This window comes from Pongo pygmaeus, chromosome 1, assembly GCF_028885625.2.
Source record: "Pongo pygmaeus isolate AG05252 chromosome 1, NHGRI_mPonPyg2-v2.0_pri, whole genome shotgun sequence".
Taxonomy (NCBI): domain Eukaryota; kingdom Metazoa; phylum Chordata; class Mammalia; order Primates; family Hominidae; genus Pongo; species Pongo pygmaeus.
Genome location: NC_072373.2, coordinates 187,904,755 through 187,927,855, shown reverse-complemented (window position 1 = coordinate 187,927,855; position 23,101 = coordinate 187,904,755). Strand labels below are relative to the sequence as shown.

The 23,101-nt window shown below is 49.4% G+C and overlaps 1 protein-coding gene across 1 annotated transcript; it reads right to left on the bottom strand.

Annotated features, from left to right (window-relative positions):
• Positions 1 to 14,641: 14,641 nt before the first annotated feature.
• On the bottom strand, positions 14,642 to 21,733 carry CLDN19 (claudin 19). The gene is made up of 5 exons (XM_054496759.1): positions 21,359 to 21,733; positions 19,958 to 20,122; positions 19,766 to 19,850; positions 17,421 to 17,573; positions 14,642 to 16,690 (listed from the first exon to the last, which is right to left on the bottom strand). Exons 1-5 carry the CDS (start codon positions 21,579 to 21,581, stop codon positions 16,642 to 16,644), a joined length of 675 nt encoding a protein of 224 aa, XP_054352734.1. The 5' UTR covers positions 21,582 to 21,733; the 3' UTR covers positions 14,642 to 16,641.
• Between the last annotated feature and the right edge of the window lie 1,368 nt (positions 21,734 to 23,101).

Sequence of the window (23,101 nt, the reverse complement as noted above, 5' to 3'; positions counted from 1 at the left end):
GGAAGAACGTTCTACCGGATAAGTTAGTGGCTTTCTCCCTCAGTTCTTTAGGTCTTTGATCAGCAGGGCCTCTCCTGCCTACCTGTTTAAGATGGCCACTCCTTCCTATGGCCAGCTCCCAATTCCTGGCCTTCCTGATTTTCCTCCATGGTGCATGTCGTCTGCTGGCTACATTAACTTGCTTGCTTACTATCTTCCTCTGATAAAAGCTACATAAGGGTAGGGATTTCTGTCTGTTCTGTTCACTGCTGCTATATGCCAGCATCTATAATGGGGCTAAAAGAGTACAGAACAAAAGCTCAATACGTATGTTGAAATTAATAAATTATGGATGATCATGAAGAGGCTTGGCAGCTGAATGAAGGAAACGAGGGCTGCTGCTAGAAAGGGACTGTGGAACCATGTCTTAGCCTGCTTGGGCTGCTGTAACAAAATACCAGAGACTAAGTGGCTTAAGCAGTAGATATTTATTTCTCACGGTTCTGGAGACTGGCAAGTCCAGGTCAAGATAACGGTAGATTTGGTTCCGGTGAGGGTCCTCTTCTGACATGGATTGCAGAAAGCCACCTTCACCACCTTCTTGCAGTGTCCTCACATGAGAGAAACTTGGAAAGCAACTCGGAGTAAGAAAACCTGAGTTCTAGTCCTGCCAATGAAACTTCATCTTAAGTCCTAACATTGATCACCTCCTTTGCCAATACCAGAAGCCACTTGCCTCCAGAATCCAGGACATGGGAGAAAATTAAACACCTAATTTAAAAAAAAAGGGGTATAAATAGTACTCACTTCCTAAAGTTGTGAGGATGAAACAAGAATCAATGAAACCACATTTTGTTAGTGCTCAATAAGTCTTGGCTGAGCGGGTACAGTGGCTCATGCCTGTAATCTCAGCACTCTGAGAGGCCAAGACAGGAGGATCATTTGAGCCCAGGAGTTTAAGATGAGCCTGAGCAACATAGTGAGACCCAATCTCTTAAAAAAAATTTTTTTTGGGCTGGGCACGGTGGCTCACACCTGTAATCCCCGCAATTTGGGAGGCCAAGGCAGGTGGTTCATGAGGTCAGGAGTTTTGAGACCAGCTTGATCAACATGGAGAAACCCCGTCTCTATTAAAAATACAAGTGGTGGCGTGCGCCTATAATCCCAGCTACTCAGGAGGCTGAGGCAGGAGAATCACTTGAACCCGGGAGGTGGAGGTTGCGGTGAGCTGAGATCATGCCACTGCACTCCAGCTTGGGCGACGGAGCGAGACTCCGTCTCAAAAAAAAGAAAACAAAAAAAATTTCTTTTTGCCGGGCATAATGGCACATTCCTGTAGTCCCAGCTACAGGAATGGGAGGCTGAGGCGGGAGGATGGCTTGAGCCTGGGAAGTCAAGGCTGCAGTGAACTATGATTGCACCACTGTACTCCAGCCTGGGCAACAGGGCAAAACTCTGTCTCAAAAAAATAAATAAGTTTTGTGTTATTATTACAGGAATAATGTAAGGATAAACTGAGATAATAGGTATAAAAATTGTAAACTGTAGAAGTGTAGTTGCCACAAGAAAGTGGTTTGTAGACTTCCAACTACAGGGAATGTAATTAACCAAGGGCCCAAGTTGCTTTGCTCTAAAATTTACCACCTTATTTGCCCTGAGGCTCTGCTTACCAAATGCTCCCAAGCTGATGGCTGAATGTGGCAGAGATTCTAAAACAGGCCTTTTCCTGGGAGACATGGAACTGACAGCCGACTTTGCCTCAAGGTCTCCCCTGATGCTCATGCCAAGCTTTCCTTAGACTATGTGGTGATCTAGGATGCTTCCACCCAGCATCCTGGGCCAGGCTTGCATCACTGTGGGATGGCTCTCCCAGCTGCCTCTCCATTTTCTCTCACAAATATTTCCCTAGTAAAATTCTTCCATATTTAATCCCACTAGGGGGTCTACTGTTTGGAGGACCCAGACTATCATAAAAAGCATCATTTAAAAAGTGGGAAGGTGAGGGCTGGGCATGGTGGCTCACACCTGTAATCCCAGCAATTTGGGAGGCTGAGTCAGGCAGATCATTTGAGGTCGGAAGTTCGAGACCAGCCTGGCCAACATGGTGAAAATCCATCTCTACTAAAAATAGAAAAATTAGCTGGGTGTGGTGGTGCGCACCTGTAGTTCCAGCTACTCGGGAGGCTGAGGTAGGAGAATCGCTTGAACCTGGGAGGCAGAGGTTGCAGTGAGCTGAGATGGAGCAACTGCACTCCAGCCTGGGTGACAGAGCAAGACACTGTCTCAAAAAAAGATAAATAAATAAAAATTTAAAAATAAAAAGTAAGAAGGTGAGAGGATTCTGGGAAAATGGATGAGTAGGAAGCAACAGCATTTTGCCCTGCCCCCACAACACGGACAATAAGTACACTGATAATCTGTTTGATGTAATTATTTTGGAGTCTGTTGAAGTCTTGCAACTTCCAGAGGAGGCTTGGGTGTGAAATTGGAGTTAATTCCAATCCATTTCAACTCCCAGCTCAGCTGCAGCTACCTATCCCCTTCTTCCCCAACCCCATGGCAGGAAGGTGTGCATGTGTTCCAGGAGGAGCCTGCAAACAGTTTGCAGGAGCCAGGGTGGACAATAAGGACCAAGTCCTCCAAATATCAGGGAACTGTGTTCTCATCACTGATTAATGTTAATGATTAACTGTGTTCTCATCACTGATCAAGGAGGTGCAGACACAGAGGTGAGCAGCTGCTGTTGTACCTCTCCTGCTATGCAAACCCCTCCCCTCCAGCTGAAGCGGCTTCCAGGGGATTGAAAGGGACTTCTTATAATCTGGATCCTTCCCCCTTCATTATCTTTTCCCCTCTTGGGATCCAGACATTAAAGACTAAAAACTCAAAAAGCATATACAGGGGAAATTAGAAAGTCACTGCACATCCCAGGGAAGAGTTCAGGGTGCCAGAAGACCTGGAAACACCTGAAGTTAAACCTCATGCTGATCTTTGATATACAGACAGCCAAAAGCAATACAAACAAACCAAAACCAGCAAACCCTGGGCAAGGGGGAGAATCTGATTTCCAGAGTTAACAACATTATTAGACTCAAATGTTCAGTTTTCAATAAAAAAGTTCATAAGGATACAAAAAAAATGGGAAAGTTTGAACAATTGAAAGGAAAAAATAAACCAACAAAAACCATCCTTGAGAAAGACCACATAACCTATTTACTAGACAAAGACTTTATAATAACTGTCTTAAAGATGCTCAAAGAACTAAAAGAAATACATGGAGAAAGTCAAGAAAACAAAGTATGAAAAAAATGGAAATATCAAATAGAGATAGAAAACCAAAAAACAGGCCGGGCGCTGTGGCTCACGCCTGTAATCCCAGCATTTTGGGAGGCCGAGGCGGGCGGATCAAGTGAGGTCAGCAGTTCAAGACCAGCCTGACCAACATGGAGAAACCTCGTCTCTACTAAAAATACAAAATTAGCCGGGCCTGGTGGCACATGCCTGTAATCCCAGCTACTTGGGTGGCTGAGGCAGGAGAATCACTTAAACGCAGGAGGCGGAGGTTGTGGTGAGCCAAGATCGTGCCATTGCTCTCCAGCCTGAGCAAAAAAGGGCAAAAACTCCATCTCAAAAAAAAAACAAAAAACAAAACAAAAAAAAATCTGGAGCTGAAAAGTACAATAACTGAAATAAAAAACTGACTAGCAGCTGGGCATGTTGGCTCATGCCTGTAATCGGAGCACTTTGAGAGACCAAGGCAGGAGAGTCATGTGAGCCCAGAAGTTTGAGACCAGCCTGGACAATGGAGGGAGACCCCATCTCTACAGAAAGAAAAAAGAAAAAAATTGACTAGAGAAATTCAAAGGCAGACTTGAGCAGGCAGAAGAAAAAAAGCAGATAATTTGCAGAGAGGACAGTTACTAAGTCTGAGGAACAGAAAGAAAAAAGACTGAAGAGAAGTGAACAGAGCCCAAGGGACCTGTGGGACACCTTCAAGCAAACCACCATAGACTGTGAGAACTCCAGAAGGAGAAGAAAAAGAATCATGCCACTGCACCCCAGCCTGGGCAACAGAGCGAAGCTCCATCCCTCACAAAAAAAAAAAAAAAAAAAAAAAAAAGAAAAAAAAACCGAAGGGGCAGAGAAAATATTTGAAGAAATAGCCAAAAAATACCCAAATTTAACAAAAGACATGAATATAAACATCCAAGAATCAGAGGCCGGGCACGGTGGCTCATGCCCTGTAATCCCAGCACTTTGGGAGGCTGAGGCAGGCAGATCACCTGAGGTCAGGAGTTTGAGACCAGCCTGGCCAACATGGTGAAACCCCATCTCTACCAAAAATACAAAAATTAGCCAGGCGTGGTGGTGGGCGCCTGTAATCCCAGCTACTTGGGAGGCTGAGGCAGGAGAATCGCTTGAACCCAGGAGGTGGAGGTTGCAGTGAGCTGAGATTGCATCACTGCACTCCAGCCTGGAAAACAGAGCGAGACTCCATCTCAAAAAAAAAAAAAAAAAAAAAAAAAAAACCGGGGCGTGGTGGCTCACGCCTATAATCCCAACACTTTGGGAGGCCGAGGTGGGTGGATCACGAGGTCAGGCGATCGAGACCATCCTGGCTAACACGGTGAAACCCCGTCTCTACTAAAAATACAAAAAAAAAAAAAAATAGCCAGGCGTGGTGGCCGACGCCTATCTCCCAGGCGGGACTCGGGACGCTGAGGCAGGAGAATGGCATGAACCCGGGAGGCAGAGGTTGTAGTGAGCCGAGATCACGCCACTGCACTCCAGCCTGGGCAACAGTGCAGACTCCATCTCAAAAAAGAAAAAAAAAATCCAAGAATCTCATAGTGAGATACTTTATAATCCAACTGTCAAAAACTGAAGACAAAGAACCTGAAATCAGCAAGAAAGAAGTGACTTGTCACATATAAGAAACCCTGAATAAGAATTGTAGCAGATTTCTCACCAGAAACTTTGGATGCCAGAAGGTACTGAGCTGATATAATTAAAGTGCTAAAAAGGGAAAACAAAACAGAACTGTCAATCAACAACCCTGGCTGGGGACGGTGGCTCATTCCTATAATCCCAACCCTTTGGGAGGCCAGCTGAGACACTTCGAGACCAGCCTGGCAACATAGCAAGATCCTAGCCCTACAACAAATTTTTAAAAATTAGCTGGGCATGGTGGCACATGCCTGTGGTTCCAGTTACTCAGGAGGCTTAGGTGGGAGGATCACTTGAGCCTGGAAAGTCGAGATTGCAGTGAGTTGTGATCGTGCCACTGCACTCTAACCCCAGGCAATACTGCAAGACTGACTCTGTCTCAAAAAAAAAAAAAAAAAAAAAAAATGCTGGAGAGAAAGCAGGGGGCGGGGGTGTTTAAAAAATAGGTTGAAAGTGAAAGGAAGGCTGGGCACAGTGGCATTTGCCTGTAAATCCAGCTACTTGGGAGGTTGAGGCAGGAGGATCACTTGAGTCCAGAATTTCAATTACAGCCCGGGCAACATAGTGAGACCCAGCCTCTAAACAGAACAGTGAAAGGATGAAAAAAGATATTTCATGAAAGTAGTAACCAGGCGGGGCGTAGTGGCTCACGCCTATAATTCCAGCACTTTGGGAGGCTGAGGCAGGCAGATCAACTGAGGTCAGGAGTTTAAGACCAGCCTGGCCGACATGGCAAAACCCCATCTCTACTAAAAATACAAAAATTAGCCGGGCGTGGTGGTGGATGCCTGTAATCCCAGCTACGAGGGAGGCTGAGGCAGGAGAATCACTTGAACCCAGGAGGCCGAGGTTGCAGTAAGCTGAGATTGCATCACTGCACTCCAGCCTGGCGACAGAGTGAGACTGTCTCAAAAAAAAAAAGAAAGAAAGGAAAAAAAAAAAACCCCTGAAAATAATAACCAAAAGAAAGCAGGGATGGCTATACTATATTCATTTAAGATAAAATAGACTTAACATCAAAAAAAGTTATGAGAGACAAAGGAGGACACTATATATGTATATATTAACAAAACAATATAGCAAAAGATATAACAATTATGAACATTTAGTTACCTAATAAACAAATCATCAAAATATATGAAGCAAAAATTGACAGAGTTGAAGGGAGAAACAATTCTAGAATGATAAAGTCTTCAATTTTCCACTTGCAGTAATGAATAGAACTAGAGAGAAGATAAGTAAGAAAATAGAGGACTTGAACAACATAATAAACCAACTAGATCTAACATACTTTCCAAACACTCTACACAATGACAATGAAATACACATTCTTCTCAGGTGCACATGGGATATTATTCAGGATAGATCATAGGTTAGGCTAAAACTTAGGTTTCAATAGATTTAAAATGATAGCTATCATATCAAGTGTCTTCTCTGACCACAAAGTATGAAGTTAGAAATAATAGAAGAAAAACTAGAAAAATTACAAATTTGTAGAAATTAAACAATATGAGTGTATTGTTTAATAAGAACCAATGGATCAAATAAGTCACAAGGGAAATTAGAAAATACTTGGAGAAGCCAGGCACATGTTTCACCCCTGCAATCCCAGCACTTTGGGAGTCAGAGGCAGGAGGATTGCTTAAGCTTAGGAGTTTGAGATCAGCCTGGGAAACATAGTGAGACCCCATTGCTACAAAAAATAAAAAAATTAGCCAGGCGTGGTTGCACATGGCTGTAGTCCCAACTACTTGGGAGGCTGAAGTGAGAGGATTACTTATGCCTGGGAGGGCTGGGCGCAGTGGCTCATACCTATAATCCCAGCACTTTGGGAGGCCAAGGCAGGCCGATCACCTGAGGTCAGGAGTTTGAGACCAGCCAACATAGTGAAACGCCATCTCTACCAAAAATACAAAAATTAGCCAGGCGTGGTGGCGGGCGCCTGTAATCCCAGCTACTTGGGAGGCTGAGGCAGGAGAATTGCTTGAACCCAGGAGGCGGAGGTTGCAGTGAGCCAAGATCATGCCATTGCACTCCAGCCTGGGCAACAAGAGGGAGACTCTATCTCAAAAAAAAAAAAAAAAAAAAGCGTGGGAGGTCAAGGCTGCAGTAAGCCACAGTCATGCAACTGCACTCCAGCCTGGGTGACAGAGCAAGACCCTGTCTCAAAAAAAAAAAGGAAAGAAAAGAAAATGCTTAGGGATAAATGAAAAACAAAAACTCAACATACTAAAACTTATGGAAACCAGTGAGAGCAATGCTAAAGGAGATATTTATAGCCATAAATAAACACATTCAAAAACAACAAGAAAGATCTCAAATCAACTACCTAATTTTGCAATTTAGAGAACTAAAAAAGAAAGACAAACTAAACTCAGAGCTAGCAGAAGGAAAGATTAGAGCAGAGATAGGCTGGTTACGGTGGCTCACACCTGTAATCCCACCATTTTGGGAGACAGAAGTGGGTGGATGGCTTGAGATCAGGAGTTTGAGACCAGCCTGGGCAACATGATGAAACCTTGCCTCTACAAAAAATACAAAAATTAGCCAGGCATGGTGGTGTGCACCTGTAGTCCCAGTTACTCAGGAGGCTGCGATGGGAGGATCGCATGAACCCGGGAAGTCAAGGCTGCAGTGAACCAAGATTTTGCCACCGCACTCCAGCCTGGCCAACAAAGCAAGACCCTGTCTTAAAAAAAAAAAAGAAAAAAGAAAAGAAAAACAAAAGAAAGAAAAAAATGTGCAGAGAATGCATAAAACGAATTAGCTCTCTCTAAAAGATGGGACTATAAAATGATACAACTACCTTGGAAAAATAGTTTGGCATTCTCTTAAAAAGCTAAACATACTCCCCGCCATTCCACTCTTAGGAATATACCCAAATGAAATGAAAGCATGTGCCCACATAAAGACTTGTATATATTGTAGCCACTTTAATTGTAATAATAGCTCCAAACTGGAAATAACTCAAAAATTTATCAAAAAATGAATGTATAGGTTCATACAATGGGGTATTACTTAGTAATAAAGAATAAACACACAACAAAAAGGATAAATATCGAAATAATTATCTGAGTGAAAGAAGCCGGAGCATAAAAAGTACGTAGTCTGTGATTCCATTTATATCAAGTAGTAGAAAATGCAAACTAGTTTATAGTAATAGAAACACGGCTGGATGCGGTAGCTCACATCCATAATCCCGCACTTTGGGAATGTGAGGCAGGTGGATCACTTGAGGTCAGGAGTTCAAGACCAGCCTGACCATCATGGCAAAACCCCATCTTTACTAAAAATACAAAAACTAGCTGGGCATAGTGGTGTGCACCTGTAATCCCAGCTACTCAGGAGGCTGAGGCAGGAGAATCGCTCGAACCCGGGAGGTGGAGGTTGCAGTGAGCTGAGATCGTGCCACTATACTGCAGCCCGGGCAATAGAACAAGGATCCATCTCAAAATAATAATAAAGGCCATTTAAGGAGAATTTGTCATTTGTTTATCACTTTCTTTCTCATTTTTGTAAACATTGCTTAAAACAGGCTTCATGTGCTCATTATATAATTTTTGAAATACATATTTACTTTTAAAACTCTGAAGTAATAAGTTGATACAATTTTAAGCCAATTTTGTGATATTTTAATATCTAGTAATTCTTCTGTTAATTTGGATTGTAATGAACAATCGTGTCACAGAAGAGAAAATAATAAACAATAATGTTCTACTTGTGCAAGAATTTTGAAATGTATCCTGAAATTATATGACGGCATTTTGAAAAGATTACTCTTGACTTCCACTTTTGGTAATGTTGGAGCAGCTCTTCTGCTGAAGACAGCTAAGAAAACTATATAAAATACTTTTAAAAAATCTTTCTAGATGCAAAATATACAAAAATCTTGAGAGATTTCCAGGCTTGGGTCCAGGAAAACATGGTAATGTAGGAAAGTAAGTCTGATGCTCAGGGTTGCTTTTGCCCTTGAATTATTTGCTAATCTCTTAGAGGGAACTGAGAGACTGAGTGTTGATTTGGAAGCATAAGTGTTTGCTTATCTGGGAGAGGCAATCGTACAGTGATAGAGGAAAACATCTAGATACAGTCTGGTAACCTTTATAGACTACCCAATGCTTTGAGTTGGGGACCCTGGATGAATGTGCCATAGTGGTAACTTAAGCTGACACTCATGTGGATTGCAACCTGACTGAAGACCCAGAAATCTTTAGTCCTGAACTTAGATAAAAGTGATCCTGGATTGCTGGCGCCCTTAGGCACCTCGCCAAAGAAAATAAAATATTACTAAAGGAAAATAATATAATCCTAGGCTCAAAAAAATATTAAAAATTAGCCAGGTGTGGTGGCATGTACTTTTAGTCCCAGCTGTTTGGGAGGCTGAGATGGGAGGATGGCTTGAGCCTGGGAGGTCGAGGCTGCACTGAGCCAAAATCACACCAGTGCACTCTAGCCTGAGCAACAGGGAAAGACCTTGTCTCAAAAAAAAAAAAAGTAGAAGGAGGGAAAAAAAAGACAGAGTCTTGCTCTGTCACTCAGGCTGGAGTGTAGTGACAATCATATCTCACTGCAGCCTTGAACTCAGGTGGTCTGCCCGCCTTGGCCTCCCAAAGTGCTGAGATTACAGGCGTGAGCCACTGCGCCCGGCCCGCCTTACCTTTAAGGGTATAACATTTGGTATCTAAATTTAATGTCTGGAGGATCTGATAGATCCCCCACTGTAGGTGAGCCAGGGCTTTCCCTTCTTTCCCCATTCTAGGAGATATTTAAGTGTGCTTAGATTTTTAAATGTCCCCTGAGAAGAAAGCTTCTCTAACTTTCCTAAGACATTTTTTAACTTTTAATCCTTTTTTTTTTCTTTGAGACTGAGTTTCGCTCTTGTTGCCCAGGCTGGAATGGAGTGGCGCAATCTCGGCTCACCCCAACCTCCACCTCCCGGGTTCAAGCAATTCTCCTGCCTCAGCCTCCCAAGTAGCTGGAATTACAGACATGCGCCGCCATGCCCAGCTAATCTTGTATTTTTAGTAGAGACAGGGTTTCACCATGTTGGCCAGAATGGTCTCAGACTCCTGACCTCAGGTGATCCACCCACCTCGGCCTCCCAAAATGCTGGGATTACAGGCCTGAGCCACCACGCCCGGCCTTTACTTTTAATCTTGAAATAATTTCAAACAGAGAAAAGTTGCCAGAGCAGTTCACAGAATTCCCATACGTCCTTCACTTTGATGGTTCAATTAGTATTATACTGCAAATATTTCATATAACTCTTCTTGTGCATCTCTGTATATTTTTTTTTTCTGATGCCTCTTTATCCTCTTGTATTTCCTTAAAAAAAACAAAGACAGTGTTCTACAAAACCACAAGGTAACTGTCAAGCTCAGGACATTAACTTTGCTGTGATACTACCGTCTAAACCACAGATATAATTCCAGTTTCACTGGTCATCCCAACATGTCCTTTATAGGTCCAGAATCCAATCCAGGATCACTCATTGCATTTTGTTGTAATATATCCTCAGTCTTTCCTTGTGTTTCTTAGCTTTGACAGTTTTGAAGGGTACAGGTCAGTGATTTTATAAAACAGTCCCAATTGTGTTTTTCTGTCTCTTCATGATTGATTCAGGTTATGCACCTATAGCAGGAATATCATGCAAATGATGTTGTGCTGTGTTTTTCTCCATGCACTCCAGCAAGGGACATCCGTTTCAATTTGTCCCATTCCTGGTGGTAACTCTTATTACTTGATTAGGATATGTCTTGGCCAGGTGCGGTGGCTAACACCTGTAATCCCAGGATTTTGGGAGGCCGAGGCGGGTGGATCACCTGAGGTCAGGAGTTCGAGACCAGCCTGACCAACGTGGAGAAACCCTGTCTCTACTAAAAATATGAAATTAGCTGGGTGTGGTGGCACATGCCTGTAATCCTAGCTACTTGGGAGTCTGAGGCAGGAAACTTGCTTGAACCTGGGAGGCGGAGGTTGCGGTGAGCTGAGATCGCACAATTGCACTCTCCAGCCCGGGCAACAGGAGCGAAACTCCGTCTCAAAAAAAAAAAAAAAAAATTATATATATATATATATGCTATGTTTCATCACTGTAAAGTCATGATTTTTACTTATTTGTTAATAAGTTATTCATATAGTCATTTTACTATAAGATAGAACTTTTTCTTTTCCCCCACTTATTCAAATTGGTAAGGACTAGTAGATTCTTATTTGTATCCAGTGAGTTGAAACCCATTATTCATTATTATTTATTTTGATGCTCAAATTATCCCAGATAAAGCAAGTGGGACCACCTTTAATCCAGCTTCTGGATCCCTTAGACACATCATCATCATTCGTTGAGCACTTTTTGCTCCTGGAATACCAAGATGCTCCAAGTTTCTTTTGTAGTTTCTCTACTCCAGTTCTGAAATCAGTCATTTTTCCTTGGAGCCTGGTCACTTTTAGCGGAGAATGGTATTTAGAAACCAAGATATGGCTTAGTGGCTTAGGTGTGCCCATTGCTACTGGGGTATCATGACTGCTAGGCCTTCCTAGGGGGTACAGCTCATAGATATATGCATCACACGTGTGCACACACCCTCCCGTATTTATTTCAATATGTATCTACATACGTTAAAAACCACAAGTTCATCCAGATACCCCCAATTTGAATCCAACACCACAGAATTTACTCTAATTTTCCCCCTTTCCATCTTTGTAAGCCTGGCTCCCATTTTCTTCAGGATATTTACATATTTGTTTAATCCCCTTATATGTAGCTAATCTCCAGCCATGCCAGCCAACCACTCCTCAGCGTTGCGGGGACCTCGTGCGCCACCACCATGTGGCTGAGAGGGAGAGGAAAAGCTCTTGAGGCTCTGACTTGGTGATTCCATAGGATTCTTGTCAGCCTTTTGATGCGTTGAAGAATTTTTTACACTTCACCCATTTTTAGTTGTTTTCAACAGGAGGGTTGGCCAGAATGAAATTGCCTGCAGTATTCTCATAAGTTGAACAAAATATATTTTTATGTTTGATGAGAAGAAAAAATTGGAAAGTACTACTTTGGGTGTTGCCTGTCTTCATTTGAAATTTTGCCTGTATCTATTTTTTTTTTTTTTTTTTTTGAGACGGAGTCTTGCTCTGTCGCCTAGGCTGGAGTGCAGTGGCACAATCTCAGCTCACTGCAACCTCTACCTCCCAGGTTCAAACGATTCTCCTGCCTCAGCCTTCCGAGCAGCTGGGATTATAGCTACCTGCCAACACGCCTGGCTAATTTTTGTATTTTCAGTAGAGACGAGGTTTCACTACGTTGGCCAGGCTGGTCTCAAACTCCTGACCTCAGGTGATCCGCCCACCTCAGCCTCCCAAAGTGCTGGCATTACAGGTGCACACCACCATACCTGGCTAACTTTTTGTTTTTTAAATAAATATTTTTAAATTTTAAATAATTGAAACAGGGTTGTTGCCCAGGCTAGTCTCAACCTTCTAGCCTCAAACAATCCTCCTATCTCAGCCTCCCAAAGTGCTGGTATTACAGGTGTTAGCCACCACACCTGGCCTGGATCATGCTTAGTTGTAGCTCCTCATAATTTGCCAGCTGTAGACAAAAATCATAAAATGAACCACTTTCAATATACCTAATATGCAAATGATGGAGGAAAACAGGATAAGGTCAACTGAAATTCTCCCCTCAAAAAGGAGAAGGACCACATGGCTCTCACCAGCTTCATCAGTGTTTCTCAAACTTCGCTGTGTGTCTGAATCACCTGGAGATCTTGTTAAAACACCACGTCTGAGTCACAGGGTCTGGGGCGGGGCCTGCGAATCTGCATTTCTAATGTTTCCAGATGATGCGTTGCTGCCATCTGAGGGCTGTGCTTTGAGTAGCAGATCTCTGGAGTGTCCATCATCCTTACTCCCCTAGTCAGGAGGATTATATTATATGATACAACCAGCAAACCTTAGAGGTATTTTTAAACCTTTTATTTTTTTAATTTACAAACATACACAAGGAGAACCCCTAAGTACCACTGGGATTCACCCATCTTATTTTATAACTTTCACTGCCTCTGAACTTTTTCTTTGTTATTTGAAAGCAAATGCAACCATTATATCATTTCAGCATGCACCTCTACCAGATAAGAATAAGAAATAAAACAAACAAACAAACAAAAAAGAAAATAAGAAACATCATTATCACACAAAACTAACAATACTTGTAACACAAAATTAACAATAACTCCTTGATAATCTAATAGTCCATACGCTGTATTCTCAGCTGCACGGTTTTTGAGCCTCTTCCCAAGCAATAGTTGATTTTCCTGGTCAGCTCCTCCAGGGGCTCGGGTTTACTCCTTTTTGCTGAACACCTTCTGTTGCTGTGCTCCTTGGCCCTGGGGCTGAGTACATGGGTGTATTCCTCCTACAATCATATTTTATGGCCTGCCAATTTCCTTCTGGGGGGTGCAGGGAACAGAGGACTCTGTTTATTAATACACAATGCTTTAGAATAAGGCAAAAACTTCAGAATCACGCCTTTTGAGTCTGAGCCTTACCTTCCTGAGTCTCTCCCCAGTCCTTTAGCCTTAAGGCTAGGACAGTAAACAACAACCTGGACATGAAGCCTGGATTATCGGCCCTGCCTCCGGTTGGCAGCCCAGGTGGCCTTGTTATAGATATGGGAGTGGGTTTGCTTCAGGAGAAGCCTGTGGGACCAGGCATCTCAGTCTTTTAGCTTCAAATTCCTCTAGTTTTTTCCCAGATATCTTCCCATTGCCAGGATCTCACTACATTTTAAATCAGTGTATTAATTAGTTGTTCAATTCAGCGAGACATGTGGTTCTCTGACCCTCTGCGTCTCTAATCCCTGACTATAGGCCGAAAGGGCTTCCCCTAACAAAGGAACAGACTGAAGTACTCTGCTGTCAGGCACCCCCTCCAGCGCTCCCACCGCCCCCCGCCACTTACATGTGTCTTATCCCTCTTGTGGCCTATCCTTGAAACCCACAAGAAGTAGCCAGCACACTCTATCCCGGCATTCTCCATTGGACCCTGAATCTCAAGAGAGAATGACGTGTGGTTTCCTGGCCAGCTGCTTCATGACCAAATAGCAAGGATTGCCCAACACCCAGCCTAGAATAGGAGGATGATCCCATCCCTGCTCTGCTGGCACCATATAACAGGATTCTGCAAGGCTGTGCTGAGTTTCCAGGTTCCAAATCCTGTTAGGTAGGGCTCTTCTGGCTGTGTGGGACAGGATTCAAACTCAGCGTTTTTTCAGCCAAAAGGGGAATTGATTGGGAAGATGTGGGCATGTCACAGAACAGCCTGGTGTCGGGAAAGGCAGGAGTGAGTGGAGCTTCCTTTCCCCAGCTCTTTTCTTTTCTTTCTTTTTTGAGATGGAGTCTTGCTCTGTTGCCCAGGCTGGAGTGCAGTGGCACGATCTCGGCTCACTGCAGCTTCCGCCTCCTGAGTTCAAACAATTCTCCTGCCTCAGCCTCCCGAGTAGCTGGGATTACAGGTGCCCACCACCACAGCCGGCTAATTTTTGTATTTTTTTTAAATAGAGACAGGGTTTCACCATGTTGGCGAGGCTGATCTCGAACTCCTGACCTTGTGATCCACCCACCTCAACCTCCCAAAGTGTTGGGATTACAGGCGTGAGCCGCCACGCCCGCTACCCACCTCTTTTCTTTTCTTTTTTTTTTTTTTTTTTTTTTTTTTTTGAGATGGAGTCTTGCCCTGTCATCCAGGATGGTGTGCAGTGGCACGATCTTGGCTCACTGCAACCTCTACCTCCCGAGTTCAAGAGATTCTCCTATCTCAGCCTCCCGAGTAGCTGGGATTACAGGTGCCCACCACCACAGCCAGCTAATTTTTGTATTTTTAATAGAGACGGGGGTTCACCATGTTGGCCAGGCTGGTCTCGAACTCCTGACCTCAGGTATCTACCCACCTCGGCCTCCCAAAGTGCTGGGATTACAAGCGTGAGCCACCATGCCTGACCTCCACCTCTTTTCTTGTGGGTTCTTTTCTCCCTCTGCAGACCTCACAGAGTCACCTGGGCTTGAGGCCTCATAGAGGAGCCCTCAGTGCTCACCACACACTACAGTCCCCTGAGGAGCTCCATGACCTCTGATGCCAGGTCCACCCGGACCAATGAAGTAAGAGTGTCTGGGGTTGGAGCCTAGGCATCGTGCCCCCAGGTGATTCAAATGTGCACACAGGGTTGGGAACCATTGCACTATAGCTTCAGGCACCCAGAGGAGAAACTCTTGCAGTTCTCATTCATGATTAGAGGGGCAGGACTCTGGGGAACCTATTTAAGGTCAGATGGCCACACCCTCTGACCAGAGGCTGGACAAGTCCCTGTGGTGCCCCGGTGGATGTGCAGCACCGGCCAGGCCAGGCGCCGAGGGTCAGTCCCCCAGCAGCTCCCTGCCATTTGTGTCATTCCTCCCGCCCCTGCCCTTGACTGCAGTGTACATGGCAGTCATCTCATCTGACTTGGTTTCCGTCACTTTCCCTCTCAGAGTCAAGCTTGAAGGAGAAGCTGAGCTGCGTTCTTGAGATCTGGGGACGTGGTGGGAGATGTGGTCACAAGGCAGGTGGTGGAGGAGGCCAGAATGGAGCCGGCCAAGGAAGGTGCATGGCAGGGAAGGGGAGGTTCTGTGATGGATGCTTTCCCCAGAAGCCTGATATGCAGTGGCCAGGGAGACTCGAAGTCCTGGGAGAGGGTTTGGGGTGGGAGAGGTCTGAGCATGAAGGGGTGGGGCCAGCACATTCTGGTTCGGGGAGATGTAGGACAAAGGACTCTGGCCTTGGGACTGATCTGGGCTGGTTTCCCTACATTCCTCTCAGGCCCTTCCCCCTCTTTACTAAGGGGGGATGGTACCTGGACTTCAAGACCAAAAGCCCTTCTCTGACCGCACTGCTGGGTGCAGCAGGCAGCTCCAGCCACAGTCTCTGGGCAGCCTCAGGCTGTCCCCTCCCCACTCTGATTCTAGGGCAAAGACCTTGGACCTCAGCTGGATGCTGGGGATCAGGAGAGGAGGAATGGTAGGTGTGGAAACAAGGGGCAGGATTCGGGGTGAGCAGAGCTGGGGGCTGCAGACCTTGCTCAGGACAGTCCTAATGCCTGCAAGCTCCTAACGCCCTCCCCGCATTCCCTTTTCTACATGGGGAGCTCCTACACTGTGTCCCCTCACCTATCGCTGATCCCCAGCATCCAGCTGGAGGGCCTTCCAGGAACTGTCCCTTCCCTTAGGAGGTCTCTGGAGCACAGTAACAGGGGCAGGGTTTACTACCTTGAGGCCTCTTTCCACACCAGGGGCTCCCTGACCCTGGGGACTGCTCCTAGAGCTGGGCCAAGCCTCAGGGACAGCCTCCAGGAATGAGTGGGATCTCCTATCAAGGAGGACCTTGTGCCAAGGCCAAGGCCAGGCTTGGAAGGGGGGTCCCTAGACAGAGGGTAGGATCTCAGAATTATTTCTTGCTCAGCCCTGGATGTGCTGTGTAACCCACCCTGGACCTCTGTCTCCTCATCCTTCTGCCCAAGAGCCCCAGGGGTCAGCACTGACCACTCTGACACAGGCCCCGTCCAAGCCACGCTGAGGACAGACCGAATGACACCATGATTGGGGATAGATGTTCACTTCTCTTTCCAAAAAAATATGAAACACACAGTCTAGGTATGGCAGGGGACAGAGCCTGGCTGGGGACTGGACATTACACACCCAGGGGGCCCTTGGCGGAGGCGGGCAATTTAACAACTGGTCTGAAAGTCAAAAGAGAGACAGCTGGTTAGTGGAGTGAGCTGTGGGGTCGGGGGCAGGGGCTGTGCCTTCAGGCCCGGACATGGGTACTGGCCAGCGCGGCCAGACCTTGGCCCTCACAGCAGCCCTGCCTGGGGCCCATTCCCGGGGGCAGGGGCGCCGTGGTCCGACCTCACCATCTGTGTAGGTGGCCCCCAGCCCTGGGTGCACTGGAAGAAACTGAGACCTAAACTCAGACCCTCCCTGTCCTCGTGTGAACGTTCAGCATCCCGGCACTGCCCTTGTGGGGTTGCTGTGAGGAGCCCATGGGACTGGGGAGGGTGAAGGTTTCTGCTCACCCCAAGGACCTGGGTACTAAGGTACGTCTTGGCCACTGCTGTATCTCCAGGGCCCAGCACGTAGCAGACACCCACGCAGCTCTTCAGTGAGTAAACAGCCGGGGTGGTGCCTGGGGGCCTGTCTCCGGGGATGCATGCTGGTGCCCACCAGGCTGTGTAGACAGGACCGTGCCTGGCCATGCATCTGTGTGCGTGCCTGGGGGCTGGGTCCTGCCTCTGGTCTCTCTCTGAGGATCTGGGTCTCAGATTGCAGGGTGGGTGCTTGTGTTGAGGACAAGCTGCTCAGAGCACCTATGCCCATCCTGTGCCCCAGTGGTGCTGTGAGGCTGGCTGGATGCTGGGCAAGGGGGCCACCGGGTCGGGGCTGGCCAGGGCAGGCGGAGCTCAGACGTACTCTCGGGCAGCAGCAGAGGGTCCAGGCCGATAGGGCTGCGGGCTGCTGTTGGGTCTCTCTGGCTCCGGGCACGTGCAGCAGAGGAAGGAGCCGCCCAGCACGGCCAGGCCAGCTGAGGCCCAGCCCACGAACAGGGCTGGGCCAAATTCATACCTGCAAGGGTAGGGAGAATGGCATCAGGTGTGGCTGCCATCTCAGGTTGTTCCCAGTCCCTGCCCTGGCAGAGGAAGGGCAGAGTGTGTGGAGCTGGAGGCTGGAGCCTCACAACCTCTTCCAAATCTCCAGATAAATTGAGGTGAATGCTCTTCCTTTCTCCCTCCCCCCAGCCCAGAATATCTACACCACACAGGGTGACCCGGCCTAGGGTGGGCGTGGAGGCTAGAGGCTGGGCCTCCAGCTCCTGCTCTGAGCAACCTTGGGTTCATTTCCTGATCTGGCCAGTGGAGGGGGCATGGGATGGCCTGAGAGGTCTGCACGGGAGGAGTGGGGAAATCCCTGCCATGTTTTCTCCCAGTCACATTCTGGCCCACACAACTCCCAGCCAGGACTGCTCCCGCTGCCCTCTGGAGAAGGCCAGACCCTTCCACCTGGCACTCTGGGCTCTCCATACCCAGACCCTGCTGGCCAGGCCAGCCCTGCTCCTGGTTCTCACTGCCTTGGTGCCTTTCCACAAGGCACCCCCAGCTGGGGCACCAAGCCCCCCAGCCCGCCACTCCTGTGCCTCCCCAGTTCCTTCTCTGCCTTCACAGCCCAGTTCAGATGCCACCTCCTCGTGGGGTCTTTCCTTGACATCCTCTGTGTTGACCCCGCCCCTTGCGCCGACTCCACTGCCATGCTTTCTCCAGGAGGCCTCAGCCCCTTGCTTGTCCGGCTCCCTGGGAAGCCCCCTGAGGGCAGACAGAGCCATCAGTGTCCCCAGGACCCAGCACAGGGCCTGGCAGCCCGAGTGGCATTGGGGACTGTTGAAGGGATCGGGGACCGAGTCCTGACATGCCTGAGCTGGACCTTGCTTGGCAGACTTTGTGGCTGCAGCCACCGCCCAGGGAACAAACCTTGTACCTGAGATCTCCTCCCTCCCCCTCCCCTCAACACCTCTGCCTCCTCCAGGCATCCCTCCCAATTGCAACAGCCCAGGCATCTTTTCTCATCCTCTCTCCACCCCAAGGCCCAAAGCCCATTGGGATGTCTAGGGTTGAGACTGTCCCATTCTGTGCTCCTGGCTGGGCTGAGAAGTGAGGGAGGAGCCAAGCTGGGCCCAGGCCCTTTGCAGAGCATCCCCTTCAGTTTCCATGCCCACAGTCTTACAAGTCCTGGTTATCTCCTGAATATCAGCCTGCTTTCCACTGCTCCCTCCCTGGCGCCCCAAACCCTCTGCTCAGACCTTTGGGACAGCCGCCTTCCTGGTGTCACTCCCTCCCCACCATTCTGCACGTCACAGCCAGAAGGACTGCTGCTGCCTCCACCCAAATGAGGAACAAAATCTTCCTATGGTTGCAAGGCCCTCCACGATCTGCCCTTATTCTGAAGTTTCTTCCCGGCCCAGAATAACTGCTGCCTCCTGCAGGAAGTCATCTCAGCCCTGCTGCTACCAGCAGAAATGAAAACAGCTCAGGCTCGCTGGGCACTGTCTAGGGCCCGGGCACTGTGCCACACCCTCACCTGCATCCTGCTGGATCCTGACAACCATGTGTGAACTGGTGCTCAGGTTCTAGCTCCATTTTACAGAGGAGGAAACTAGGCACAGCAAGATTAAGTAACTTGTCCAGGTGACACAGTGCATGCAAAGCTGGGATTGATTGATTGATCGTTTGATTTTTTTGAGACAGAGTCTCACTCTGTCACCCAGATGGAGTGCAGTGGCGCAATCTCAGCTCACTGCAACTTTTGCCTCCCGGGTTCAAGCTATTCTCCTGCCTCCGCCTCCCGAGTAGCTGAGATTACAGGCGCCCGCCACCATGCCCGGATAATTTTTGTATTTTTAATAGAGACAGGGTTTCACCATGTTGGCCAGGCTGGTCTTGAACTCCTGACCTCAGGCGATCCACCCATCTTGGCCTCCCAAAGTGCTGGGATTACAGGCGTGCGCCACTGAGTCCGGCCAGAGCTGGGATTGAAACCCAGAGCCAGGGCACTTAGGTCCTTAGAGAGTCCTGCTGCACCTGGGTGCCCGTCATAGGCCTCCTGCCCCTATGGAGGGCCCCACCACACTCCTCCTGGCGCCCCCCTTTAAAGCTTCTTGGACAGCAGCTGGATCCTGTCCCCACTTCCCCCGCCAGGTGATCCAGTGGACAAAGGTCAGTGGCCCCAGAGGAGGTGAAGCAAAAGACCCAAGCCCTGGCACCCACCTGGCATTGACAGGTGTGCTTGGGTTGAAGAACTCCTGGGTCACCAGGGTGGCATACCACGAGACGGCAGTCAAAGTGCAGAGGCCTAAAGACAAAGCAGAGGGGCGCTCAGCTCTGCTCTGGCCCCCTGAGGCCACTGGGGCTGGGGCTGCCTGCCATGGCTGTGATTGTGTAGGAGTGAGGGGCACTCACCTGCCAGGATGAAGAGAGCTCCCCCGGCGATGGCGACACGGCCCTTGGCAATGGGGTTGCTGTCTCCCACCCGTGTACACTTCATGCCAACTACGCTGAGGACCATGGCCACAAAGCCCAGGAGCACGGCCACCACCATCAGGGCCCGCGCTGATTGGATGTGACCTAGGGTAGGCGGGATGACACTGAGTTGGGCTGGCGGGGATAGGGGTTGGGTCGGTGCCTGGGGTCGATGGAAGGAGCCCAGCTTGAGAGGGGCTTGAGCAGGAGCTGGCCTGGGGGGTCAGACCACCTTCTGGCAGGTGCAGGATAGTGAGGAGTGACAGCCTGGGCGTGAGGACAGGGTGTGGGGGTGAGAGTCCCCTTCACTGTCAATGCCGTTCTCCACTCGCCCTTGCAGGCTTTTCTGGTAGTATGATTCACTCCGCTGTTGCTTTCTGGCCTGGGGACTCCCTCTTGGGCTTGGCCCATCCTCCCAAGCAGCTGAGGGCAGCTCCAGGGTCCCCTCAGGTTTGGTAGATGGAAGAGCTGGGGGTATCTGAGGCCCAGCTCAACACAGCCTGAGCCCCGCAGCAACCCCTCCCCAGCAGCCATTCAGACAACGGTCACTTTCCCCTCTGCCCATGGAAGCTGGAAGCTTGCCTCTTCATGGGTGTGTGGGTCCATCCTGGGCCCTGGGGGGTGCTCAGGAGACCTGGGTCCCTCAGCGAGGCTAGACGACCTGCCTGAACTGGCACGATGGGGCTGGTTGAAGGCCGCTCTGCTCCCAGCTCCCATGGGGAGCAGATTGTCCCTGGGGGCTCCTGGGCAGATTGCAGGTGGATCACCTCCACCCCAGAGTTAGAGCTTCGGCGGTGCCTGTCAGGCTCATCTCCACACCCCAGAAGGAGATGGACTGCATGCAGACACGCCTGTCTGTGCATGCATGTGCACGTGTGTGTGCATGTGTGTTTGCATGCGTGTGCATGCACCCATATGCTGGCACACAGGCCTGGGAGCAGGACTAGGGAGCAGGTGTGCATCATACAGTGTGTGTCTGTCTACTGAGTGTGGGGAGAAGTGGATGAAGGGTCTTAACTGAGCCTTTCAAAGTGCCACAGGTATTAGTATTCCCCTTTAAAGATGAGAACATCTCAATGGGAAGAGGTTTGGTGACTGGTTCAAAGTTATAGTGACAGAGCAGGAATCTGGACCCACAGCTGCCAGACCCTAGAGCCCTCCCCTCCCAAGGGCAGCAGGCTGGCCTGGACTGTCAATGGGCACAGGGCAGTAGTGGGGGAATTGTAGAGCGGGGGCTGGAGGATGGAGCCCAGCGCAGAGAGCAGACTGTGAGGAAAACTTGCTCCAGACCCCCCTGCTGTTCCCACCTCCCATCTCCCACCCCGCCGGCCTGAGGCCTACCGTCCAGGGCGAGCAGCGAGTCGTAGAGCTTGCACTGCACTTGCCCGGTGCTCTGGGAGGCGCAGGACATCCAGAGCCCTTCATAGAGGCCCACGGCAGTGATGATGGCGTCGCCGGCATAGGAAGACTGCTTCCACTGCGGCAGGGCAGTGCTAGCAATGATGCCCACCCAGCCACCCAGGGCCAAGAAGTAGCCCAGGAGCTGGAGGCCTGAGTTGGCCATGGCCCAGGAGAGAGGACTGAGGGTCCCAGGACTCAGAGCTGGGCCAGGGTCCCAGCAGGGGCTTTGGTCATGGCCAGGTGGAGCAGCGAGAAGGAGGGTCAGAGGCAAAGAAGGAGAGGTGGTGCGGCGGCAGTGGCTGGAGCAAAGGCAGTGGCTCTGGACTCCAGAATGCAGGGGGAGGCCCAGGGGCTGGAAAAGGCCAGGGCCCGCCCACAGCAGCCGCCTAAGCCAGAGCAAGGTCCCCAGCAAAGCTCATGCCCAGCCCCCTGGGGGTGGAGGGCCGGCCCATGGCCCAGGTGGTGTCCCTGCCCCGCCCCATTCCCCAGGGATAGGGAAGGGAGGGGCTGAGAGGAATGACCCAGCTGCCCTCTGGGCCTTTCCCCACAGGGAAACCCCTTTAGGAACCTGATTCGGGTGTCCTAAAATTCGGATAATCCCTAACCCAAACACCAGCCCTGGGAGGATGGACTTTGCTCTTGCAAGGCTGATCTAACCCTTGGGGTTTTCTGCCCTTTGACTTTAGGACAGAAGGGAAAGGGATGCCGGTTTGCAGCAGGTAAAACTAGAGTTAGACGTCAAGGATAACTTTTTGGCAGGGGCTCTGAAGCTAGATGTGGGGAGGCTGAGCTAGTGGCGGGGTGTTGGGAAGAGGGGTCATGGGTACCTGGGAGCTGTGTGTGCCAAAAATCAGGGAGGCCAGACCAGGAAATATGTACTGTGGGGTCTTTTTGAGATCTGAGGGGGACAGAAAAGGGGCCCTATCAAGGCTGGGCCAGCGCTGGCTGCCGGCCAGCAAGGGGCGTGGTGGGGAGCTGGGGAGACAGCCCCGACCTTCTGGCATCAGCCTGAAGGAAGGCGGATTGCTCAGCCCCTTAATCCCCTTGCTGGCTGGCTTAGTAGCTCCTGCTGGGACTGGAACACTGGGCCCTGGCCCCCAGCTCTAGAGCAGCCTGGCTCGGAGCAGTGGCCTCTGCACATTCCTGGGGTTCAGGCTGCCTGCTCCGAGCACCCCCACCTCCCTCTTCTCTCTCCCAGTCTCTCTTGGTCTTCAGGAGTAGGGGAATGTTTAACTCTCTTCCACCTCATTAGCAATCCCCTCACGTTCAAGTGGGCCCCACTGCAGCGTGGGTGCAGGAGGAATGTCACAACCCTGCTTCCACTCCTGCCAGCCCCCCGCCGCCCCCTCCGTCCCCAACAGCCCACCCACCTTTCCTGGACTGCACTGGGGGAAGGCAGGGTCCTGCTGCAGACCCCTGCTGGCTTCCTCCCCCACAGCCCCAACCCCCCTCTGAAGGGACAAGTCCCCAGCCTGCTCTTGCATTCTTCACGTGGCTATGCAAACGAGAGGGTGCCAGGCGCTGAGCAGACAATGGCAGCCCTGTGTGCCCGCCCAGGGCGTAGGCCTCTGGTATGGCCTGCAGCTCTGGCCAGAGATGGGGGAGTGGTCTGCCGTCTGAGGGTCAAGGGTGGGCACTGCTTGACCTGTGGTGGTGCACACTGGGACCCTCTGAGGCTCTCTG

Coding starts and splice junctions, on each gene's coding strand:
- CLDN19 (XM_054496759.1), bottom strand. CDS start 21,581: ATGGCCAACTCAGGCCTCCAGCTCCTGGGCTACTTCTTGGCCCTGGGT. Junction 17,574..19,765: donor AGCACACCTGTCAATGCCAG/GTGGGTGCCAGG, acceptor CTACCCTTGCAG/GTATGAATTTGGCCCAGCCC. Junction 16,691..17,420: donor CCCTCTGCTGCTGCCCGAGA/GTACGTCTGAGC, acceptor TTTGACTTTCAG/ACCAGTTGTTAAATTGCCCG.